Raw genomic sequence first — 27,190 nt, 5'->3', positions numbered from 1 at the left:
ATGATGGATCGTTCTGCGTGAACGACTGAAGTCGGCTGTCCTCAGTGAATAGATGGCCAACTTAACCCTTCACCTAAACGGCTTATCACACCCCCTTTAACATTATAAAATTGGGTTAAAAGTGGTGTGGAGTGGGCAGACAGGCTGGACTGAGGCTCCCTATTATACAATAGGGAGCCGTTTAGGAGCCAGAAGAGCCGACTCTTCTTGGTGAGCAGAGCCTAACTATCCAGCTCACTTAGAAGGGCCGGACTTCCCATCACTATGAGGCACCTCCTAGGGAAGCAGAGGGGCACCTTTCAGGAAAACTATCCTCCATTGGGAGGTCTTCTCCATGAGCTTGTAGTCACATTGTATGAAATGGCCGGGTAATTGTCAATTAAAAAAGGCAGGACTGGTAGATGCTGGGCAGGTGCACTGAAGTATGGTAATACATGGAAAATAATTTATGATGTACAGTATTCATCTGAGTGCCTTTTCCTATTTACCCACAAGATGGCGACATTGACCCCTATTAGATGAAGTTCACAAATGGTGACCTATTAACCTATCACCTGCACATACAGCTATAGACTGGGAAAATATTTATCATACATTTTTAAAAAAATTACTGCGAAAGACAAATGACCAAATATTTTTTATTACCAGAAATCATAACCTTTCATTTAATTTCTAATATTAGACATCATCATATATTTTCATCTGAAATCAAATTTTATACAACCATATAATAAATTAAGAAAATGTCATTGAATTGTTATACACATTTATAAAACATAAACAATGTGATCCATAGTAAATTATTTTATGCGTTTGTGATCAATATTTCTCTATGCGCGGCTGATTCTGTTCTTGTGTATAAAGTGCATCCATACATACATAGGGGGAATGTATAAACGTTTGGGGAAAGGTCTGTTTTCTGGATCCCCCTTCAGTGTTGTTTTGTGGTGTGATTTTACATTGTGTTGCAAGGGCTTAAAGGGGTTCTCCAGATACATACAAGATAGCACCTATCCACAGTACCAGGGTCAACATCTGCAAAGAGTTTGTATGTTCTCTCCGTGTTTGTGTGGGTTTCCTCCGGGTCTTCCGGTTTCTTCCCACACTCCAAAACATACTGGTAGGTTGATTAGATTGTGAGCCCCATTGGGGACAGGGACCAATTTGGTAAACTCTGTGTAGCGCTGCGTAATCTGTCTGCGCTATGTTAATAAAGGAAATATTATTATTATTAGTGGCTAAGTTGCTTTCCAAGTATGGTGCTTGGCAATCTTAATCTCAAACAATTCTCGTGATCTGTGGGGGTCCCATCACAGAGACCCCCACCGAACAGCAAGTTAGCCCCTATACTTTAGATAGGTGCTAACTTGTATGTGGCTGGAGAACCCTTCCAATGTATTTAGCGCACTGCAAGAAGAAAAAAACAACTGTCAGAAATGACACTCCAAATTCAGGAAGGGGTTTAGAAGTTGGTATACTTGCTTTTTGTTAGTTTAAATGTGCACTAAAAATGGTGGCAAAAAAGGAGTTGGGAAACTAGTAGTGCGGCAAAAGTTTCAGAAAGCAAATGCTGCAGGCGCAGAAGCATTAATACATTCCCCTTATTGTGTGCGCATTTTACGCAGACCTGACATAGAATCAATTGCTATCTACTGATTTAGGAAAATATATATTTAAAGAGTTAATTAAAAAAAAAAAGAGAAATAAATGCACAATGTATAGCTTGTATTTTGCAATCAACTTGTTTTATGTATAATGAATATACAGCAATACACATGGATAATATCATATATAATCAGCTCCTCAACACCAATAAGGAGAAGTCATCAAATTTTGGAACACACAGGTTGGTTATGTCAATGATACGCAAATAATATAAATTGAAACATTATATTTAAAAATTATGAGCCCTCAGAGAACACAACATTGGCGGGGGGTAAGGGGGTGGACTTTATCACGCAATGTTATACATTGATGTTATCCCCGCCCCTCCGGGTATGGTGGATATACAGTATATAGAGGCTCCGGCCTTCTGATATGTCTGCCGTCTGCCATGCGGCAGCAGGACCTGGCGTAGAATTGCACTATAACCTTTGCCAGTTGCACGTGCATGCTATTGGTAGTGCACAGGCACGGGGCAGGAGCGCTTCACTCAATGTGTGTATGACGCCTTAGGGAAGATGCACACGACAGTGAAAAGCCCCCACGTGCTGTCTATTATTAGATAGGACAGCACACGGCTTCTCAAATTCATTTTAATGAATCAGTGCCCATCACCTTAATTTTTTCCGGACCATGCAATTGATTTGTGAAAAAATGAAGCATGTCCTAGGGAAAACTGTAACAGTCATAGGGGCTCATTTACTAAGGCTCCGAACGCCGCACTTTCGTCGGGTTTCATGAATATTTCTGTTTTGCGCCGAATTGCCCCGGGATTTTGGCTCGCATGATCGGATTTTGGTGCATCGGAGCTGGCTTGCACGCGACAGAAATCAGAGGGCGTGGCCGTCGGACAACCCGATGGATTCGGACAAACCGCGGAATTTTAAAAAGGTTTTTTGTCGCAAGATCAAGCACTCACATGCACCAGGAAAAAGCAGGTGAACTCCGACGGACCTCTGGCAGAAGTGATGGATGCAGGAACTCGGACGCACGATCTTAGTGAATCACGCTGGACTCGAATCCACGTCGGACATCGCACTGCGGGATTGCGGGTAAGTAAATCTTCCCCATAGCAGATGCCAAACTAAGTCCATTTTCACTGTATGTGTGCAGTTGTCTGTTGTAAAACCATTCAAATTTTCCCCATCTGTAATGCTGCATTTTGAGTAACTAGAACTTAAATGATATTTTAATTTTGATATTTTTGAAGAAAAAAAGTTTTACATTTAAAAAAAAAAATAAAAATTGGATACTCATTTGCATGTGTATATTAAATTGCTACTGGTCACTGTTTGGTTAATTCTTTTTTTTTCTTTTTTCTTTATATAGCGCCTACAGGTTACACAGCGCTGCACCAAGCATGTCAAATTGGTCCCTGTTACCATGGGGGGTCACAATCTAATCATGTTAAGAAAATATTTGCTTAAATCAACATTGACATTTATAAAAGTGTTTGCGCCAGTTCTTTGTCTGACTTTGCACTGAAAAGAACATGCAAACTGCATACACATGTATTTATACAGTTTCTGCGCCCATAAAATAGTGCACACTCCCCGAGCAGTGCAGGGCGCACCAAATTCATTCGTGCACCAGTTTTGATAAATCTGCATCACTCCGCACACTCCACAGTCAAACTGCACATAGTACAGACTGCAATAATTTTGATATATGTGGCCAATTATTTTGTAAAAAAATAATTTTAATTAAGGTCTATGCAAAACTAGCTTTTTAATGGATCTCACTGATCAATTGGTTTACTTCATTCACAGAAATTTAAAGGAAACCTACCATCAATTACTCATAGATCCAGGCACCATGGTAATCTTCATATATTTATTAATCAAGGCCTCCTTCCTTCTAAGCTCAAACTATTAAAATGATGATAACGGGGGTGTTACCAGAGCCATTCCCTGCTGTAGCTGCATAGGCTGTTACACTGTACTATTCACTTCTGCTGTGAGATTACAGTAGGCAGAGGGAGGAGGGAAGGCCGCAGGGAGAGGGTGTGACTTGACTGGTTGCTATTGACAGGGCCGGCACCAGCACCAGGCATACCTGGGTAAGTGCCGGGGCCCAGAGCTAATGGGGCCCCACACAGTTGGATCTCAGTCCCCAGCAGCCTGGCAGCACCTGGTGAGGGATGAGGCTGTATATAATGTATAAAACTGTGTATAGTTAAACTGTGAGAGGGCTGTATATAACACAACCTTGACAGGGCTGTTTGGGAATGATAAACTAGGGAATACATTACTTAGTTTCTGAATTTTTAATGCCACCACATGAGTTTGCTGAAAAGGGCCCACTGAGGCTATGTTGCCCAGGGGCCTACTGAAACCTGGAGCCAGCCTTGACAACAAGTACAGGTTTTTAATAAATTAGGCCCAGTATGTACGTTGGCCAGTTACATGTATCCTAACTACTCTACCAACATGAATGCTGAGTCAGCGCCAAACCCTTCTGACCATTTGTGTATCTCCGTGAATACAAAAATCGAACATATCTAATCCAACATGCCCAAGCATTGTATGGACTATGGGGCTGCCTTAATATACAAGCAAAAATATCCTATCTGATTCAGTGTGATGGACTTATTCTGGCCATTCCTAGATAAATGGATCTCTTCATCAACAGGACAGCTAAATGTAAGCCTAGGATCATCATAAGTTGTCAGCGCTGATAAAATTCCTTATTGTATTGACTAATAAAAATGTATGGTAATAAATCATTTCAATCATCCATTGTTTGCACATCCTGAGGGTCTGATACTGGAGCCGAGTAGTAGCAAAAAAATCTATTTTAGAATCACATAACATATCCAGGAAAGATTCCAATAGGAAGCCTGTGAAAAATAGAGCTCCACAAAGCACAGACCTAGTTTATACTATTACTCTTATATTACTATACAAATTCACAGTTTTACGAGTCAACCCGGAGATTGGAGATGTTGGCAGCATCCTTGTCATGAAATGGACAATTTACTGAGCAAAAAATGATGAACCACCAAGTCAATTCAAGATCGGCTCAGCGCACAGTCAACAGGATCCTACTGATGTTACGGGTGATGTGAGAGACAATGGTGGTAGAGGAGGCAAGGGACCATCCACCAGCCCATAGTCGAGGCATTTCTTCTTCTAATCTGTTTCTACCAAGACAAGTTTTTTCCTACTTATATCTCCTTTTGCCCTTTTTTGAGTAATAGGTGATCATAAAAACAGAGACAATGAATACGAAGCACATGAAAGCCACAAAAGCAAACAAATATTTTCTAGTCTGAAACACGTGACAGTCTGTGCAATCAAAGATCTCCTCCGGGCAGGGGGCTGGAGTGGTATCCATGCTGGGAAATCCATTATTATTTATGATCCTCCTGTATATATTCTTTGAATCTTTTGCCTCGTATTTATTGGCAACATATTTGAACAAACCAAACTGGGGATCCATCTTGTCAGTGAAGGAATACACAAAATATCCACGAAGATCTACTCCGTCTAGTAGGGTGGCTGAAAGAGATGAATATGATATTAACATTCATAAGGGTTAGTTATAGACTAAATAAACAGTTACAACCACTGGTGATAATTCCTTGTCTGTTACATCAAAGGCTACATTCACATGACCGTATGGGGGACATGGAGGACAATCTTGCAGCTGTACATGCTTCCCCCATAGACGGCAATGGCCGCACAGAGCGATACGGTGCTGCACATGGGTGCACAGCTTGTGTGCCGTGGATCTCTATGGAGAGGGGAGTCACAAGACTGACTATGGTATGAGTGACCTTAGCGGACCACATGGCATCACTTCCTTGGTAATGGGAAGGCACATCCCTAGGTCTGAGGAGGCCACTTCTTAGCTGAAGAGGGGCACATGATGCTCCAAAACTAACAGCCAGATGCAGTGCCGAAAACCAGAAGTACAAGAGTGATTCTGGGACAGTAATTTTGCTCTCTTTTTTGTCTCCATCCATACTCTGGCCCCCTAGGGAGTATTCCAGATTCCTGGAAAACCCCTTTAACTTTCTCTTTTTTCCTCTATCCTTTCCATTTCCTCCCCATTCCCTTTCATTCTATACTACCTTTCTCTTCCCTGTTTACCTCTTTCTTTTCCTTTTGCTTTCTCCTTTGATTTCCTTTCCAACCATTTTTCTCCTTCCTTATCCTCTTCCTATTATTTTCACCACCTTTACTCTTCCCTTCTTTTCCTACTATTATTAGTTTTCCTCCCTACCTTTTCACTCTCCTTTAATCTACTGCTCCTGGGAAACATAAGTAGATTGGACCTATCTGTTCTGTTTGATACCACCACAGGGTGAAAAAATACCAATAGAATAAATATAAATGTACCTTTTAAAGCTTCATTAATATAATGCTGAATATAGTAGATCCTCAGCTTATCATCCAGTTTTCCATCATCAATTCCATTTCCCAGGACATATATGGGTATATCCCCATACTTGGATTTTATCCAGTTTAATATTTTCCGCAGCCCCCAGGGAACCACAGCATACTCATGTGGAGAATGCAGGAATGTACTATCAGTGATAAATTGAACTTCAAGGCCATAGTCATATCTCACAGTATCTTCCATCTCCCAGTGTACAAGTTCAGTAGTGTAATGGGTTAAAGCAAAAAAATCAAAGGTCCCTTTGATCAATTGCTTTTCATATTCCGTAAAATGAGGTAAATGAAAGTCAAATACTCCATGACTGTTCTTCTGACCCAGCCATTCACGTATTACTTTTGGATAATCTCCACTGAGAAATATGGGATCTGCGAGTCGTCCGATATCAAATTCCAAAACCCTCTCACTTGTGGTATTATCATTTCGTGAAAAAGGAGAGGCAGGTTCCACCCAATCGGCATGAAGTGCCAAAGAGATTTTTCCTTTTTGGGTCAACCGGAATTCCTTGTCATACAGATGCCATGCTAACGCGTGGGCCTTTAGGAGGTTGTGTCCTGACGTTGAGGTTAGGTTTCTCATTGGGGGCTCATGCATGGTTATCCAGATGGCCACAAAGTTCCCAAGTTCTTTAAAGCACAATCTAGCATATTCAACAAACGCATTAATGGTGTGTACATAGTCCCATCCACCCATTTTATAGAGTTTTAAAGGCATTCCCTGGTGCTCAGCCATAGGTTGCCAGAGAGCGACTACCGGTGTGATGTTAACTCGAACAAGCTCAGTTACAAAACACTGGTAATAGTGAAGAACGCTGTGATTGATCTGAGATATGTTCCCATGAGGAACGATTGAACTCCATTTCAGTGAGAAATAAAAATGGTTAATGTGTGTAGAGCGTAGCATAGATATTTGGAGCCTTATTGAAGCATAGTCAGCACAATGGGTTTTTCTTTTTGGCATTCTCAGACCTTCCACCTTTGTAAGTCCCTTAGTCTTATTCATGTCCCATACGTAGACACTAGGGTCATTGAATTGGGCTGGGATTGAGTCCACCTGCCACAAAAAAAAAAAAAAATATATATATATATATATATATATATATTATAACATAATATATCATTATACAAAAACAGAAGAAAATATATTGTCACATCGGACCCCACAAGTAGACATTTCTCCTTCCCCTGTGCTATACTTTTAGATCCTATGTACATAGCAAAGATGTGTGTAGGATAACAGGTGCAAAAATATTCTCCTTTAGTATATATATTTTTTTTTTTTTAAAACCTGCAAAAATAACTAAAACTATTGCTACTAACATAAAAGGCCATCACTGATACCTGAATTGTGCATGCAGTAACTCCCCAAGCGAAATTGCATGGAAACGTCCCTTGGATAGGTTGATTCTCCTGTAATGGTGGAAATCCATTCTTTTTAATAAGTTGCTGATAAAATAGAGCTGAAGATTTTGGCATGAGCTTTTTGTTCTGACTTGCAAAATCAACATAAAACAATCCACGTCTAATCCTGTATTCTCGGTGCCACTCAAAGCCGTCCATGAGAGACCAGGCCGTGTACCCGATGACGTTCACCCCGTCTATTCTAATCGCTGAAAGTAAATCAGAGAGATACGTATGTGTATTTACTGCATTAAGTAACACACCTGACATGCTAGTATTGGAGATAACAATCTAAACGGTGGGGATCCGACTGCTGGAACCCCCATGATCACAAGAATCACCCCCCACCAGTCATGAGAATGGGGGTCCCACTCTCACAAATTGAGAGAGTGGCAGATTGAGAATGCGTCATGCTTCTCCATACAGTACTATGGGAGTGTCTGAAATTGCACAGTACATAAGTACATAAATAGTCCATGTGAGAACCAGAGATACCTGAGCGCTGTGCTCTGCAATTTCCAATGCTCACATAGTATTGAATGGCATATGACACATGCTCAACCTGCAGCTAAATTCATTCGTAAGAGTAATACCCACCCCCGTTTTCTGGATAGGGGGTCTGTGCATGGGTTGGACCCATAATGATCAGATTGTTATCCACTGTTTACATTATAGAGAATAAGAATCAAACTTTAAGGGGTTGTAACAAGTTTTATAAATGGTATGCCCAACTTTTAAGACCTCCCATATGACAATCTTTACGTTTTGGAAAGGTCCTACAAGAGAGTGAATTTGTCACCACACCACAAGTAAAACCAGATATATGTAATTTTCGAAAACATTCCTATCTTTATGCAAATGATCTTCTAAGTTGTTTAAGTAACATTCAGAACATCTCCTTTACATAATTATTTACATCCCTTAGGTCCAGGGGCGTAACTTGAGGGGTTGCAATGATGCAATCCTAACAGGGCCCAATAGAAGACTACCATTATAGGCTGGGGCCTGGCACAGACTTTGTATTGGGGCTCATCACCTTCAAGTTACACCACTGCTTAGGCCTCAAGCTCCCGAGCGAGTCTGATGAGACTAACTCGCATCATACTTGCATCACATGATTTTGGAATGTCCGGCCTGAAAACTTAGAGACCGGAACCTTACTGACATGCGAGAGGCCTTAAAAAAAGAGGTTGTAGAAAGAAGAGAACCCACAATCATGTTCCCAGCCTTGGTGCACCAAGAAGTTCATATGCACATATCACTTATTTCTAAAAGCCAGAATAATGCTATAAAATAAACCATCTTTGCTGTCAAAATATTCTAGAACATTTATAGAAACTTGCCAGATCCCATATATATCATTAGTGTCTATAGGGGGTTATTGTGATTTGTTAGATGAAAGTTATGGGGTTAATGAACTATAACCAATACTGAGGGGACATAGCCTGAAGCAAGAAGAAGATGGAACATTATACTGATTTTACATACCCTTTAACGTCTCCATGACAAATGTTTTGAGATAATACATATACTTAGCATCTTCCCTCTTGGTAAAGGCGGCAATGAGCCAGCTGTTCTCTACAATAAATATTGGCGGTTGGTTGTACTCCGTGTTAATCCAGTAGAGGAGCATCCTCAGAGATAAAGACTCCATTTGTCGGAACTTCATATCCGGATCCAGCATTTGGAAACTTAAGATGGGCCCAAAGGAAAGAGCAAAAAAGTCGGCTGTTCCTTTATTGAACCTTTTCTCCTCCTCAGTAAACTCAGGCAGGAGGGAAGTCAGATTGTACTTCATGGATTGAGGATAATCTCCGTCTATAAATATGGGCCTGGCAAACCATCCCAAGACAAAATCCAGGGATTTCCGAGATTCTTCGATGCAGTGTTGGGTCATATTGATTGGGTTTATCCAATGAGAAGCCAGCGCTATGGACACTTGACCTTTTTGTAAGGATCGGAATTGTGTGTCATACAGATGCCATACACGAGCGTGAGCCTGTGCCGGGGAAAACACAGATATCATTAATATTCGTGACAAAGCTCATATCTTTATATCCATAGGGAATAGCAATACACAATGTTATCATAGCATGTCATTGCATATCATAGCATATCATGCACCCAGGGCCGGTTCTAGACAAATTGGGGCCCTGGGCAAAACTAAAAGTGGGGCCCCAAAATAAAACAATTTTATGACAAGTCAGTAAGTGGCTCCCTTTAGTATGGTAAAACAAACTGTAATATGGAAGGCGATAAATAGATTGATGATAGGCAGCACAGTGGTTCCGTGGTTAGCACTACAGCCTTGCACCGCTGGTCATCATCGGCAAAGAGTTTGTATGTTTGTGTGGTTTTCCTCTGGGTCCTCCGGTTTCCTCCCACACTCCAAAAATTACTGGTTGGTTGAATAGATTGTGAGCCCCATGGGTACAGGGACTGATTTGGCAAGCGCTGTGTAATCTGTGTGCGCTATATAAAGAATTATTAATTATTATGATAGAAGATAAATATGAAAGCTGATTTCTAGATGCAGAACTATAAAGTAGATGATATAAGCAGTAGATGGATATGAGAGAAGTACACTAGAACAGAAATAGATTGATTGATAAATAGAGAAAAAGCGAGATATATAAATGTTCAGATTATAGGAGATAGATATATAGACAGGACAGAGATGATAAGCATCTTCACCCGGGAATTCGACAGTCAGGTATTTCTGGATATTTTGTCGCATTATTGACCTGAGCAATTTTTACAATTTTGGCGTTTAAAATTAAACTCAAAATAACAGCAAAAAAAATTAAAGTTACCCAACAAACCACATATTTTCTGAGGGCAGACACTTGCCCCATTTTCAAAATTGCATTAAAGAGTTTATAGACATAGGCGCCTTCATGCAATTTTGATTCAAACTCAAACATTTTATAAAAACTAAATAGTTAAAATTTGACTTTGATGGCAAAAAATGTTCTCCAAACAGAAAATATTTACCTTCACATCTCCTAAATGTAATAGAGTTCACAATATCACTAAAACTGTAATAACTAGATATCTGCTTTTCAACTAGAAATTCCATTATCTGTGAGAAGCACAGAAAATTCTCCCTGCAGCCTGATGGCTAAGAATCTGGTGGGGGCAGTGGCGTAACAACTGCCGTAGCAGACGTAGCCGTCGCTACGGGGCCCGGGCGCAGGGGGGCCCGTGATGGACGGGCAAAGAATAATTTATTTACTTGCTTCCTGCCTCTGGCAGGAAGCGGGAACGCTGATTTAAAGAGCGGCCAATGAGCCCGGGACCAACATCCGAATTATAATTTGTTATGGATGTGTCCCCGGGCCTGTCCCACTGCATATGAGGTGGGCGGAGAGATAGTGGGACAGGCCCGGGGACATATCATTAACAAATTATAATTTGGCTGTCCGTCCCGGGCTCAAGAGCCGCCCCACTACCTTTGCTGAGGAATCTGGTGCCTGCCCCGCCCACCAGGCATCAGGCCCGCCAACTTCATGTCCAGCCCGCACCACCCTCCGCCCATGCGGCCCGGCCGCCTCTCCTACTGCACGCTTCTCCTGTGGCCTGGCTCGCCCGCCTCTCCTGCGGCCGTCGTGCTCGCCTCACCTGCGGCCCGCTCACCTCGTCTGCTTTCTGACCCCAACACCACGTACTTCCGGGGTCCCCTCCACTGATAAAATAATTATGTCCAATACTAACAATAGATCATTAATATTTCACTGGCCACAAAGCTAGACTCTACTGCGTCACTGACAAGAAGTAGATCACTGTAGGGTTAGAAATTCACCATAATTGCATAAATAGATGACACAACATAATGTTAACCACAACATAATGGGAAGCCTTTACTAAGAACAGTACAAACTGCACTAAATGCAGTTTGCCTGTGTATAGTGTAGGGGGCGCCAGATTCAGGATTTCTAGCGCACGTTCTGCATGAATCTGGCGCTTCCTGCAATGTCTCGACAGAGTGTACCACTTTTTTTTGGTGCACCTTTAACATAGGGCGTGCAACACAATTCTGTCGGACTTTGCATGTTAAATTTGGTGCATGGCCGACTGAGCACCAGAACGTCCCTAATTTGTGTTGCATAATGAATAGTGCAACTGCACCACAAAAGGGTCCCATGCAACACATTTGTGGCGCAGACACTTCCATAAATACCTGTGCAAGCAGTTTGCACTAAAGAAAACGGGCAAAACTGGTGCATGGCCCTTACTAAATGTGCCCCAATTTTCTTATTAATTTGGGGATTTATTTAATAATAACCTCATACCCTACCATATTATGATGGTTCCCATTCTGAACACCATCTTTTTAAAATAGCATATTGATAAAATCCTTGCAGTCCCTAACTGCCATGTTATCAAAATGACTACATTCAGCCACCACTAGGGGGAGCTCGCTACATAATAAATAATACAGCTACCATTAAACTCAATGGAAGATATACAATTATGTATGCACTAAACAGCCAATACATATGGAGCTACTGCTGACTGTGGGGTCCAGGTGTTACAGCAATAATAGGGAGTCTAAATGCAGCTGAATTACAAATGCTTGAAATCGACCATAGGGAGAAAAGGCTGAGATATAAAGAGTCATCTGCAATGGTGACAATTTCTGGCTTTATCCTCAGTTGTACAGAACACTCTATTAGCTGTAAATTGGCATGAAAACAAATGTAAAATGAAGATAAGGTTCCTCCTGGTGCACTCCGGCCTAGTATTCAATGTCCTCAGTAATGCATTAATTTAAATGGATTTCTCGGCATTAGAATAATGCTGATCTTTAGTCCAGACAGGAGGATTTTTAGGTGGATTAAACAACCTGTATCATCCAGAACACAAGGAGCCTAAATCAGCATGTAAGAAACCTGGAAGACAAATCCTACTAAAAAAAGTAATTACTTTCTGCCTACAACCGAGAACTCTGAAATAAGTCAGTCTGTCTGTCGGCCATTTACCCCAGAAAGAGACATAGCAAAGGATCTGTATCTCCAGATGTCAATCTTTTGTGATAATCAGATGGTCACAGCAAGGGTATTACAATATTTTTCCTCATACAATGATAGGAACCAGAGGAATCAAAGTTAAAGCCACCCTCCCCCCCCCCCCCCAATTTAAAGGTTTTTTTCCACAAAACAAGTTAGGCCCTATCCACATCACTGAGACCCCCAAAGATCACAAGAACGGGGGGTCTAATGTACCTCCTTCGGACACACTGACATTCCCCGAGATGAGCGTTCTCGTGATCTGTGGGCGAATTGCATTCCGCCGGCATTGGCCACCGCCCTTTAGGGGAGAATGGGTGGTCCCTTCAGACGTCATCTGGGAGCAATGACAATGAGTGTCAGCTTTGCCAGACAGTATTTAAATATATAACACCAGCACTGATTGTGGGTGTTGTTGGCTTTGCTGTTGAGCAGAATGCAAACTTTAGTCAGAAGTTTGGGTCCAGCACCTTTAAAGTCCGCTAAATACTGCTCCTGCTCATGTCCAAAATCTGTTTTGCTGGTGACACCCGTGTCCTGCTGTGCCACGCAGCACCCCGGTCCGGTTCTTGTCAGGGGTGTTGTGGATCGTGGGTGCACCCGTGCTCCGCTGTCCAGCCCTGCTCCCCCTCGCCTTTACTCACCGCTCCTGGCTCCGCTCGGGTCCCAGCGTGTGGTCCGCGCGCCTCCTTCCTTCCCGGCCGTGCGCTCCCGCTGCTAGGGAACTTAAAGGGCCAGCATCCTCCTTATTGGTGCTGGCATCACGGCTCTGCTATATAGCCTGGCGACTCCCAGCATTCCCTGCCAGATCTTCATGTCCTGTTACTAAAGAGAAAGCCCTCCGTGTTCCCAAGCGTTTCCAGACGCCTCTGTGGATTCTGTGTTCCGTGTTGTTCCCGTGTTCCGTGGTGTTCCCGTGTTCTGTGGTGTTCCGTGCTGTTCCTGTGTCCTGTGGCGGTCCTGGTATCCTGTGGCGGTCCTGGTATCCTGTGGTGGTCTTTTTATCCTGTGGCGGTCCTGTTATCCTGTGGCAGTCTGGTAATCCAGTAGCCATCCGTGGTCCTGCCAGCCATCCGTGGTCCTGCCAGCCATCCGTGGTTCTGCCAGCCATCCGTGGTTCTGCCTGCCATCTGTGGTCCTGCCTGCCATCTGTGGTCCTGCCTTCTCATGGTTCCCGTGTCCCTACCTTGGCTGCCGCCGCGGGCCTGGTCGCACCCGTGGAGCGACCTGGTGACTCCCCGTCGCATCAAGACCATCCCGCTTTGCGGCGGGCTCTGGCGAAGACCAGGAGTTCATTTAGACTCTGCTCCCGGGTTGCGGCTAAGGTTGCTATCCCCCATGCTGGTCCAGGGAGTCCCCTGAGACTGTGACAGTCTCACATATGTTTAAACAGCGTTTGATGAAACTTTATGTATACTTTAAGCATATTTCTCCTATTCAAAGGCTCCACTTTGTACTAGGGCTCATTGTGATTACAAGAGGCATTTCATGTTCATTAATCACATAAAACCCAGGACATCCAGGTATAAAATTAACTTGAATTAAAGAGAGTTCAGTACATGGTCACATCCAGCCTTGCACAAAGAATATGTTCAAAGGGCATCTCTTCTGGTACAATGCCATATTTCTAGATATTTTATGTGTTAAAAACAAGCCACTCGACATTATGACTTTAACCTTTTGTCTAGACAAAGTGAAAGTTACAGCCTCTGATGTCCATCGACTTCTAAGAACATTTGTAGGACAATCAAATATCCTAGTTGGATTTATATTGACAGTCTGGTAGCAGATACAAAGGAGGGAATATACTACAGAAGTGATGTCATGGTATAATAAAATGAACAGATGCAATATTAATAAGATATATTAAGCCTCAACTCCATACAATGTTAGTCTATGCAAGGACACACCTACTTGGCCATTTACGTTATAAGAGAAGATGCTCCGGAGTTGTTATATTATATTGAATACTTTTTTTTCAATTGGTATAATTTTTTTCTTGTGCCTCACAAGCCATTGGCAATTTATGGGTAAAGAGGCAAGCTATAACCCAGTCCTCATGTAACAGTCCCACCCCCATCGCCCTTACCCAAATGTCCGTTGAAGAGTAATCCCTAGGGGTATGTGCTATCGATAGTAGTATAAAATAGATACAGCGTGCCGCCATGTAGTATAAAATGCATACAGCGTGCCGCCATGTAGTATAAAATGCATACAGCGTGCCGTCCTGTAGTATAAAATGCATACAGTGTGCCGCTATGTAGTATAAAATGCATACAGTGTACTGCCATGTAGTATAAAATGCATACAGAGTACCGTCATGTAGTATAAAATGCATATAGTGTACCGCCATGTAGTATAAAATGCATACAGCGTGCCACTATGTTGTATAAAATGCATACAGAGTACAGCCATGTAGTAAAAAATAGAAGCCCTGATAAACAACACAAATACTGCATAGACATACAGCATATATACACATATACAAACAGTTGATACAGCATATACACACACATATACATATATACACATATACACACACACACACATATATACACATATACACACACACACACACATATATATATATATATATATATATATATATATACACACACACACATATATACATATGTACTCATATACGTATATACAGATATACACACACACACATATACATATATACACATATAGACACACATATACATATATACATATTACATAGATCGGGGAACCGAGAGCCTGGAGGGGGGAGGAGGAGGGGGGAGCAGAGCGGGGTTGAGACAGGAGCGGGGAGTGGGGGTCAGGAGCACAGTGTCGGCCGTCGGCCGGGAGCACAGTGCCAAACAGAGCACTCGAATGCGGTGCTGGGAGGCCAGTGGGCGGTAGTTCGATGAAGGCCGGCAGGGAGGCGGAAGCTCGGTGCCGGCAGCGGCGGGGGACGGGCGCAAGGTGCCGGCAGCATCTGGGAACAAGGTGCCGGAAGGAAGGCTGCTGCGCGGTCCCATCCGGCATGCGGGAGCTTAGTGGCGGCCGGCGGGAAGTGGGAGCGTGGTGACGCCCCCTCGTTGAGCAGGGGGCGAGCCGCCTGAGGTGAGATGCTCAACTTGCCTCATGGCAGGTGCGCCCCACTGTGTACAATCAACACAAAGAGCATGCTTAAATATGATCAAAACTTGTTGAAGGGAACCTTCACCAGGGACCTAATTTTCACTAAAGACAGGTTGCAGAAGTCCATTACACCTGCATTGCATTTGTGCTTTCTTTAAGTATTGCATAACAATATAATTGTGTGTTATAACTTACCTTGCACCCTGACAGAATCCTCTGTGTAGTCCCAGGGGTTTGGCTTTGGTTTGGATGCATTACAAAAAACAACATATGACTTGTGTGTGCTGCAGACTCTTCAGCTCTCAGCCCCCACTTTTGTGCTCCTGTACAGCTCCTTCCTCCCTCACGAGGCTGTGGCCTCTGTGAAGGAGCAGGAGGGAGGAGCTGTACAGGAGCACAAAGGTGGGGGCCGAGGGCTGAGCAGACTGCACCACAGACAAGTCACATGTTGTTTTTGAAATGCATCCCCAAAAAAAAGCCCAACCCCTGGGACTACACAGAGGATTCTGTCAGGGTGCTAGGTAAGTTATGACACACAAGTATATTGTAACGCAAATGCTTAGAGACAGGCATATTTGCAATGCAGCTGCAATGGGCTTCTGTAACCAGTCTTTAGTGAAAATTAGGTCCCTGGTGACAGGTTCCCTTTAAATTAGATTTTCAGGGGCAACCAAATTTAAAAAAAAAAACATTTTAAATATAAAACATTATCCGGTACTAATAATCCTTTTCCAAAGTCCATACAATAGCCTAGTCCAAATAGCCCACCCAATAGCATCATACCAGAATTGCATAAAAGAAAATGAACCCCTAACTAAGTAGAAAAGCATGACTTCATAGTATTAGTGTAGCTGGACTGGAATGTCCCCGCACTAATGAAACTTGTGTTCTTGTAGTTTATACTTCTGCTTTTACAGATTAACCAACTAAGTAAATCATCAAATCCGTCGGAGTTATTAAGAATTAAATGACTAATACACAACAACACTCTGCAAGAAAATGTTGTGTAAATCTTTCATGGGCCATGTAGTCAGTATATACTGTATAGATATTATGTGGCACATTTAATTAGCCAGTCCTGTCGCAATCCCCCATCCGGACTGTCCGACGAGGATAAAGTCTCGAGTGATTCACCAAGATTGTGTGCCTGAGATCCTGCATGTGCCGCTTCTCCGCTAAGGTCCGCCGGAGTTCACCTTCTTCTTCTCGGTGTATGTAAGTGCATGTCTTGCGTCACAATTTGACATGTTAAATCCAGCGTGTTGTCCGAATCCGTTGGATCGTCCGACAGCCCGCCCCCTGATTTAAGTCGCGTGAAAGCCAGTGCTGATGCACCAAAATTCGATTGCATGCGACAAATGCGCCGCACATCAGAAATTATCGGATATACCGACAATAGTGCGGTCCGTGGACCCTTAATACATGAGTCCCAATATGTTTTCAGCAGCTACTTAATTTGACGAATTTGTTGAATAAATGGCAATTCCCAAGTTTCATTCTGTTTACACTTATAATTTAGCTGCAGAACAAGAAGTATAGACTTAGGGTTCCTTAGGTGGCCCAGGGAAAACTATTCTTAAAGCCTTTCCACGATCTCTATAGATCATGTAAGCAGTTATCATTGCACATACAAGTTACATCAAATTGCCTCCAAAACAGCATCAAGATGTCCGCATTTTGGAAAAGAGGAGAAGGTATTTTGGTGCCCAAGGCAAAGAAGCAAAATTGCCCAAAACCCTTCTTGTAAAATTGTAGCAAAAACACAGCAGAATAAGGCCATCAAATATCATAAGAAAGGATATTGGGATGGGATCATCTACAATTAGGCCTACAAGCAGTAAATACAGTACAAATACCAAAAATATGTCCCTCCACTGAATGTAGGGAACACATAAATATATTCCTGCAATGAATATGCCAAACACAAAGATACCAAAGACTATCCGCACATGTCAATATTTACGGGCAATAAATATACTGCACATATAAATAGATGCCAAAAATGAATATACTGCACATATAAATAGACACCAAAAATGAATATACTGCAAGCGGAAATATATATCAGCAGTAAATAACCACACATAAATATATACCAGCATTAACACCTTAAGGATGACAGCACATGCCCCCAGTATATATGTATCCCAGAACATGCCCCTAATTAATATGTAGCCCAGCACGTCGCCAGTATATATGTAGTCCAGTACATGTCACAAATATATATAGCCCAGCACATGTCCCCAGTATATATTTGACACAGCACTAATATATATATATGTAGTCAAGCACATGCTGCCGGTAAATACGTAGCCACGTCTATGCCGCCTGTATATACTTTATGTAGCCCAGAATATGTCCTAGTATATATGTAGCCGAGCAGAAAAAAATATATACTCACCTATGTGTATATGTATGTGATGTGTATAAACGGTATGTCTGTGTATATAATGCATGAGTGTATATGATATTGTATTGTATGTATTTTTGTATATACTGTATGTATGAATATATGGTGTGTCATTGTAACTCACATGTGTGAGTATATAGATGTGTGAGTATATGATCTGCTCAGCTCCTTCTGCTCTATAACATGCAGCCTGCAGATAGGACACTATGTACAATCTGCTCAGCTCCTTCTGCTCTATAACATGCTGCCTGCAGATAGGACACTATGTACAATCTCCTCAGCTCCTCCTGCTCTATAACATGCAGCCTGCAGACAGGACACTATGTACAATCTGCTCAGCTCCTCTTGCTCTATAACATGCAGCCTGCAGACAGGACACTATGTAGAATCTTTTTATCTCCTACTGCTCTATAACAGCAGATAGAACGTCAAGTCTAAACAATTTGTTATACGTTACCCTCATAAGTTACTGGTACTTTATTCTTACTAGGGCACGAGGTCTGTGCAGGGCTGTGTACATATAAAGAAGAAGAATTGAGGCACATTACCAAAACACAATTAAGCAAAATTGATCTAGTAGTCTCAATGTAATTAACAGGAGCACATAATACATTATCTGACAAGCTTGGAAACATTATGTTCTTAATGAATGCTGCACGTAATCCTGGAGCGTCATGAGATTATACAGTATATGCTGCCTATGGGTTGTGTACAGTTTTATGTAGGTCCCACAGGTCCTAACATAACTTTTGAGCTGTAGGAAAGGGGCCAATGATAAACAGGTGTTTGATTTTGTGGGAGGTTTTTCTTGCTAGACTTCTATATAATTTCAGGCTTATCTTTTCATGTGATATAAGATAATAGTATGTATGTCGTATGTACAGTCAGCTCATAGTGTTAGGTCATATCCCATAGAGCATTAGTGTTTATTGCCGGAACATGGTAAAGTTGAATTATTTTATGTGGCCAAATGATCCTGGGAGAATGCAATAAAAATAAATGACATTACTATGGAAAGGCGAGTATTATGTATCTGTACTCTGCTTCCTTTACCTTAATAAGGTTACACAGATCAGCGGAACGACGGAGTCATTTCACTACAAATAGGAGATTGCCTTAAAGGGATTCACTACAAAATAGACCTGCAAATGACCTAAACAAAGATTTATTCAAATAAATATATAGAATAGTAGGTGGCCTGTGGCAAACAGGTTACAAAGAAAGGTCAAATGTGATGGTTTCTTATGAGCAACTCCATTATACATTTCCATGGGGGCCAGGAGTCACTACCCGGTGTCCGGGTGCCTTACTTAGATTATGGTGCCGTTTTGTGCAGACCACCTAAACATAAAAAGTTCTAGAAACAAACAGGTCACAACTGCTGTAGCTGCAAGCAATAGGATGGAAGTAAATTTCTGAAACTGCATACCCTGGAAGCAATAGGAAACCCAGGGTCGGGCAAACTCTCAGCAACAGGTTTGCAATGTTTATAATTTGATGTAAATGCTTAAAGGGGTTGTCCAGCCACTGAGATGAAATTTAACCTTTTCCTCCATCCAAGGGATAGGGGATAACTTGCTGACTGGTTAGAGTCTTAGTGGTGCTGCCCCCATGAATCACAAGAATGGGGGTCACACATCACACATGCTCCCTGTTGCTCTATTCATCTCATTGGTGCTGACAGAGACAGCCAAGTGCCATACTCAACTATCTCAAACATCTTTTGGGGTACAACCAACCCCATTCTTGTGATCCATGGGAGTCTCCCCACTGGGTCCACCACCAATCATGTAACTCGACAACTGCTTTTAAAGGGAACCTGTCATGGTGATTTGCGACACTAAACCACCCCCAGGTCCTTATGTACCATTGGTTTAGTGTCCTAAATCGGCTTGGTTTTTGAAGTGCGCACCAGAAAACCCCTAACTTTATACTCACCTCTGTCCTAGATCCTTCGGCACCTGTGCGTTGAGGGTAGTGAAGCCAGTGTAGTACACCACAGCTTCACTGCGCAAGGGCCGTAGGTACAGCTCATGCGCAGTGAAGCCAAGAAGTTATCCCAGCCTCATTTGCCTCACCACAAGGAGACAACAGCACGGGATCTTGAGTTCTGAGTCGGATATGCATCATCGGACTTTTGTCTAGGTGTAAAAGTTAGGTTTTTTTAAAAAATTTTCATGGACCTTAAACCACAGGCCTGTAGTTGGTTTATGGTATCAAATTGACCCGACAGGTCTTCTTTAATGGAAATCCTTTTACCACTAAGCTAAAAGCATAATGGGGGAAATTTATCATACGCTGGTGCATAAAGCATCCCCTGCATGCGCCATATATAGCTAAAGATTGCAGCCTCCTGATGTATAAATACAAGAACAGTTAGTACACTACGTGCGGTTACCATACTAGACATAAATTGTACATGTACATGTGAGCTCAAGGCAGCATAATCAGTCCCAAAGCAACCAGAACAATTAAAATAGTATTAGGCCATAATGCCTCTGACGTTACCATAGCATGAATAATGAGAACATTGCAGTTACACGCATGAGCTGTTCTTCACTCTAAATTTATGGAATTTAGACGCACCATGCTTTGTTAGACTGGCTTCATGTGCATGATGACATATACTATTGTAGAAAAATCTGCAAAACTTTATAAAACCTGTTGTAAATAAGCCCTTAATCAGCCAAGAAGTTGAAAACTTTGTCCACATTTAGGACTTGTAAATTGCAGCGTCCATACTGGGGCTTATTTACTAAGGGTTCGTGCACGCACTTTTTGGGGATTGCACGGCTGTGATAGTTACTTAACAGGGGTCTGCGCTGGGATTGTGTTGCGCCGGCTTTCATGCGGCAGAAATGGGGGGGGGGCGTGCCATCAGACGATCCGACTGATTCGGACTGAGCGCGGGATTTAACTTTCAAATTGTGTCGCAAGACAATGCACTTACATGAAGAAGAAGGTGAACTCCGTCGGACCTGAAGGGGAAGCAACACATTCGGTTAACTCCTCGAACCAGGTAAGTAAATGTGCCCCACTGTGTTTTGCTATACAACGTCATAGCTTTTAAAGGATTATTTCCATAAATTTCATAATGTATAACTAATAAATGGAATACGAGATCAATGGGGTCTTACTTTTGAAAGCCCTGCTGACTGAGTGAATGTTCCTTCTGGTTGCCTATAAGTTCTCTTATCCACCTCTACTGCAAACAGCATTCAGCAGCTGCAATCTAGACATCTATCCTCATCAATATAAAGTTCATTTCATAGTAGGCCAGGTGTAACCTGGTGTAATAGGCCAGAGTATACCCCCAGCCCAAACAATACCTGGGGTTAAAGTGGCCTAGCCCAAATTATACCCCCCCTAGTCCATTTTATACCCCTATTAGTAACAGTGTGATATACACAAGAATAACCTAATTTTTCTACATTTTAATTGGGATTAATCTCTTATAGGGTAAAGGACATCTACCACCAGGTAGAGGACATCCTGCTCCTCCTTATAAGTTAATTTCTTCAATTCCATTTTACTAAAAAATGTCTATGTGTGAAGATAATTTACCATAAATGTCACCATTTTGTCCCTTAGAAACAAGATAGTTGTCCTTGGATACAACTGTGTACATAAATGTGGTGTAAACAGTGCTATAACATTGGGGCACATTTACTAAGAATAGTTGAAACTGCACTAAGTGTGGCTTGCCTGTGTATAATGCAGGGTGTGCCAGATTCAGGATTTCTGGTGCCCGTTATTCATGAATCTGGCGTTCCCTGAACTGGCCCAACAGAGTGCACCACTTTTTTCTGGTCTATTTTTAACAAAAATCTTTCTCACCAGAGGTAAGACTAGTGTTCTCTCTCAAAGTATTTGAGAATTAAGCCCATTTAGTTTCCTACAAGTAAATCCAGTGAAGACAGCACATACAGGATGAATATGGTGAAAGCCTAGCAGCTTCCATCACATGAAGGAGCAGGGGACATGTACAGGACATACAGGATGTATATGGTGACAGCCTGGCAGCTTCCATCATTTGGAGGAGCAGGGAACACGTAATAAGTGGTCGAAATCATTAGTACATGAAGTCTATAGCCTGGGCTGTGTGAGCACTAAGGGTTAATAACTTATCTGCACAGAGCTGATGCCACGACAAAGTGGGGGAAGGGAGCAGCGTGAGGTGCAGAGAGAGACAGAGAAAGTTCCGCAGAATCACAGACTGTGATAGGGAACAGGAAGTCCTGTACCACACTATTCTGTGCAGGAGACATGTGTATCCACAGTCTGGAACACATACATCTCTTCTGTATACACAGAGAGAGCTCTGTCACGTAACCTCCTCCCCTGTGAGCAGGTAGCAGCAGCTCCTCCCCTCCCGTGAAACCGATAGATAAACAAACTACGGACCCCAGGGCTTGTCAGCAGATGGAGCGGAAACAGCTTCTGCTGCACTGAGGTAATCTGAGGCGTATAGCAAGGAAACTGCTGGATATAGGTAACAAAGATAATAGGCAAAGTTGTTTTACATCCCGAGAGCTATTGATTTGGGAAAAAAAAACCTTTACAGTTACTCTTTAAAAGTTTTTATCAAAGTTGAATGTTGGTGTGTTTTCTAATAAAGATGAATTATTGAATGTTGCTCGCCCACTCTTTTCCTAGCTCTGTGGGTGTTTTTTGACGTGCTCTATTTAGCAAGGAAAGATGCTTGATCTGATCTTACCTAAACTTTAACCCTGTCTTCTATTCTAGATTAGATGATTATCCCTAGGAATCTTGACAAGGAATCCATGAGTTCCATTAGGGTTCTGTTTTTGATGGCAAATGTGGTGCTATATTACACACCCCATGATAATATGAATAGCTTACAATTCACTCAATATATTGGCCCACATTCATTAAAGTGTTTACACCCGTTCTCTGTCTGACTTTGCACTGAAGAGAACATGCAAACTGCTTACACATGTATTTATAAAGTGTCTGCATTTATTACTGCGACTCGACAGAATTGTGTTGTACACTCTATGCAAAAAAAAGTTGTTGCTCACATCCAGAGCAGTTCAGGGGGCACTAGATTAATGAAGAACATGCGCCACTTTTGATGCATCTGGCGCCTTCTGCACACTACACAGGCAAACACCATCTAGTGCAGTTCGCACCACTTTTGATAAATGTGGTGTGGAATTTTAAAGTGCCATCAGTTTCTGGTCAATTCCTTCAACACTATACAATTTTGCTCAAAAATAACATACTGATTGACTGTATTTATGATCTATTATTCATTAGGGAAATCAGACAGATAACCCCAATTATATCCCGTAATCCTTTTTAATGTAACCTATTAACTATATGATACCATGATCTAGGAGTAATAGAAGACAATAATGTCAGAAGAAGATGTACAGCTGAAGAATACAATCACAGATATTATGAACGTGTCACTGAAAAGCCTATATTTGTATATATATATCGTAGTATCCTGATACAATGTACACACAAATAAGAGGAATGACAACTGCAGTCACTCCTACACATTGCATTAAAATAATTAAGGCTTGAATGTGTGATCTATTTTTTAAGTGAGCGTCCTATCCTTAAAACAGGTTATTATTAGGTGATTTAGGGTATTGCTTTTGTCTCTTCTGCCAGTCTCCTGCTTGTTAGCTCTATGACACTTCACTTTGTTGTTTAGTGGCCGTGTGAGACATTACAGCTCGGTTTCATTCACTTGAATGGAAAGAAACTGAAAGAGATGTAATACCAGGCAGAGCCACTACTAGAAGTATGGAGCTATAACTGATAAACAATGGAAGGGGGAGCAGAGTAATGAGCTACCAGGCTATGACCTTTAAACAGGTACACGCGCGCATCAAAATATATTAGTTAGGGTGGCACGGTGGCTGGGTGAGGCTGGGTTCGAATCCCGACCAGGTCAACATCTGCAAAGAGTTTATATGTTTTATCTGTGTTTGTGTGGGTTTACTCCGGTTTCCTCCCACACTCCAAAACATACTGTTAGATTGTTTAGATTGTGAGCCCCATGGGGACAGGGACCAATTTGTCATACTTTGTGCAGCGCTGCGTAATCTGTGTGCGCTTGTACAGGCCTTGGCATACAAGCCATGAACAAGTCACAATTGGTGTCCACATGTGTCAAGTGAGCCTGGAGGGGCGCAGAATGGACCTACTCAGTAGCTGTGGCCAGGAATTGGCATAGGTTATAGTGCAGTTCAATGCCAGACAGGACTTGGCGTAGAATTGATGGGCAGCTCACGGACTGTTATCAGGAGGCCGGATCCTCTAGATATATCTGATGTGGAAGGAGGAGCAGGGTTTAGATCAAGCACTGGGACACCATGTGCCAGCATGTGATAGATACCCCTATAGTGTATGTGATCCTTCATGAGCTATAGAATTCATGGCATACATTTTATATATAGGAGGAATAATTTCTGTAGCACCATGTATATCATACAGTCATGTATTTTGATGTTCTCAGGTAACCTCATGATTTATTACCCACATTTATATCTCCAAATTGGAGGAAAATGACAATTATATTCCTGTATCATCACTGCTGAGTATTAATGATGACCAATAAGACATATATACAGCACATAACTCAGGGCAGCATCTTGCCTTATGTGCTGATCCACATACTGTACCCGCTGCACTATATTCGAGAACACGTCCCTGCATTTATCTCTTCATTTTAGTCCCCCCTGCTCCTCAGACAAATGACTATGAGACTAATGATTTATCAGAAATTCATAAGCTAAATCAGAGAACATCAGCAATGAATTCTCTATGTTCATGTCCCTCCTGTGATAAGGTAAACGGCACCAAGGATCATTTCTATTTATAGAAATAATCCAAATAATGGATAAAATAATAATCTATGTGCATATATAAAGTAATAATAAAGATATGTTCCATATTGAATGAAGTGATATATTGCATTACTTCTATTGCCGTTAAAAACTTTAAAAATAGATATGAAAAGAATTCCATAGTATAGATAGATGATTGGTAAGTATGAGATAGATACAGTGAAACCTCTTTGAGCAGACCACTCAATTCTGAACAGAATGTGATTGAAAAAAAAGAATCAGACACTGAAAATAAATCAGTTTTTAATAGAGGGGAGGTCTTTTAGAGAGTCTTCGCTGTAGATAAATAATTGACACAAAGGTATGGAATATATATTTTGATCATAGATAGAGGAAAGAAGGTTACAAATAGATATGAAATGGAGTGAAAGATAGATTTTACATAAAAATATATCTGATAGAAATGTAAGATGAGAAGTAGATAACATAGATATTAGATGGAAAGATAGATAATCCAAAAAAATAGGCAGCATACTAATATAAAAAGAAAGTGGGTACTTTATTGAACCAGTGCTCTTTTTTATATTGGTGTGTTGCCTACCTTTTTGGATTTTTGTACTGAGAAGTTTTAAAAGATAGATAGATAGATAGATAGATAGATAGATAGATAGATAGATAGATAGATATGATGGGTAATACTAGAAACAATCAGATAAATAGATGACAGATAGATACAAGATGATACATAGACATATGTGAGATGATATTGCAAGATAGGTAGATGATAAATATATGATCACTAGATGTGAGATATAGATCTTCTTATAATAATAATTCCCTTATATTCCCTTATTTATATAGCGCACACAGATTACGCAGCACCACATGCCAAATCAGTCCCTGTCCCCAATGGGGCTCACAATCTAATATCTTATAACTACATCATTCATTCTAGCTTTTCCTTATTCCACTTCTCCTTTGGTCTAGTCCCAGGTTTGCCCCTTACCTTTATGAGGTTGTGTCCAGCTTTGTACCCAAGTAATTTGTCTCCTTTAATGCCAGGGGGTAAACTTCCACTGGAATATCCATGCCATGCCACCACGTAAGGATTGTCAATGGTGATCCAATACTTCACATCTTTCCCAAAGAGATTAAAACAAGCTTTAGCATAAGCTTCAAAGACTTCCACCATGGACTCGTTGACCCATCCACCATAGATATCCTGTAGCCTCTGAGGAAGGTCCCAATGGTAGAGAGTAACCACAGGTTTTATGCCAATCTCCTTCAGCCTGTGGATGAGTGTCCTGTAATATGCATACCCTGCCTGACTGGCACCTGCATGGGTCCCATTAGGAAATAGCCTGGACCAAGAAATGGAGAACCTGTAATGTGAGACCCCCAAAATCTGCAGAGCTGCTGTGTCCCTGTAGATGTTGTTGTAGCTGTCACTGGCCACATCTCCAGTGGCACGTCCATCCTTGTGGCAATGTGTGTCCCAGATGGAGGGTGCCCTGCCATCCTGCTGCCAGCCACCTTCCACCTGATAGGCAGCTGTGCCCACTGCCCACATGAAGTCCTGGGGGAAGGTGTCATAGAGGAACAGGTTATCTTTAGGGAAGGGCAGCCTTGCAAACCTATGCCATATATTCTCTGCACACCCAGGGAGCCAGAAGCCCAGTGCCAGCCATGCCACCAGTGCCCTCATGGTGAGAGGAAAGTGCTGTCAGCAGTCAGCTCTATATATCACCTGCCTACTCTAAACTGTGCGCAATCCCCTATAGCAGGGAGGGACAAGCCATTAATAATTAGCTGAAGAGCTCATCAACTCCAGAGCTTCCTCCTCTGCTGAGAAGCTGCAATGTTCAGAGCTTCATACAACAAGTAGCTTCTCCCCCTCCTCCTCCTCCTCCTGTGCTCCACACTGTGACACTCTAATTACAGCCAGGGATGCAGGGGCACAAGGCTGTAGCAATAAGCAGGCACCACAGGGGGCACATGAGATGAGCACAGTTCATAGGGTGCACTGCCCTCAGCCATGGATGAAGGGATCACATAATAATCACTGCAAGGGAGACATAATAGGCAGGTGCATAGGGTTACATGATCCTCCAGAGCTGTCATGTTAATTAACACAAACTAAAGATGATTAATTAATATTCATTCATCAATTATTAGATTAAAAACAAGTTATCTCCAGTATATTGGCCTCATTAAATTTCGTTATTCTAAAGGGAGCACCCACTTCAAGGCTGAAGCCTTAATTTGGGAAATGCATACCAGCAGCATCAGGGCTCTTTCACATTGGCGTTTATTTTTCACGTCCGTGGTTCAGTGATTTCCACAGATGCCGCACAAAGCCATTGGTTTCTATGC

General features: G+C 42.0%; 1 protein-coding gene across 1 annotated transcript; it reads right to left on the bottom strand.

The window, feature by feature from the left end:
• Positions 1-2,302: 2,302 nt before the first annotated feature.
• KL (klotho) lies at positions 2,303-26,537 on the bottom strand. Its single transcript, XM_072134400.1, has 5 exons — positions 25,824-26,537; positions 8,952-9,462; positions 7,404-7,672; positions 6,006-7,116; positions 2,303-5,162 (listed from the first exon to the last, which is right to left on the bottom strand). Exons 1-5 carry the CDS (start codon positions 26,520-26,522, stop codon positions 4,825-4,827), a joined length of 2,928 nt encoding a protein of 975 aa, XP_071990501.1. The 5' UTR covers positions 26,523-26,537; the 3' UTR covers positions 2,303-4,824.
• Between the last annotated feature and the right edge of the window lie 653 nt (positions 26,538-27,190).

Source organism: Engystomops pustulosus, chromosome 2 (genome assembly GCF_040894005.1).
Source record: "Engystomops pustulosus chromosome 2, aEngPut4.maternal, whole genome shotgun sequence".
NCBI lineage: Eukaryota > Metazoa > Chordata > Amphibia > Anura > Leptodactylidae > Engystomops > Engystomops pustulosus.
Note: the sequence above shows the minus strand (reverse complement) of the source record. Positions and strands in the feature narration are given on the sequence as shown.

Bases quoted from the DNA above. Each gene is read 5' to 3' on its own strand.
- KL (XM_072134400.1), bottom strand. From the start codon at position 26,522: ATGAGGGCACTGGTGGCATGGCTGGCACTGGGCTTCTGGCTCCCTGGG. The intron at 9,463-25,823 runs GTAAGGGGCAAA...TCCCCGGCACAG, and splicing joins CTGGACACAACCTCATAAAG to GCTCACGCTCGTGTATGGCA. The intron at 7,117-7,403 runs GTATCAGTGATG...TTTTTGTGGCAG, and splicing joins TTACTGCATGCACAATTCAG to GTGGACTCAATCCCAGCCCA.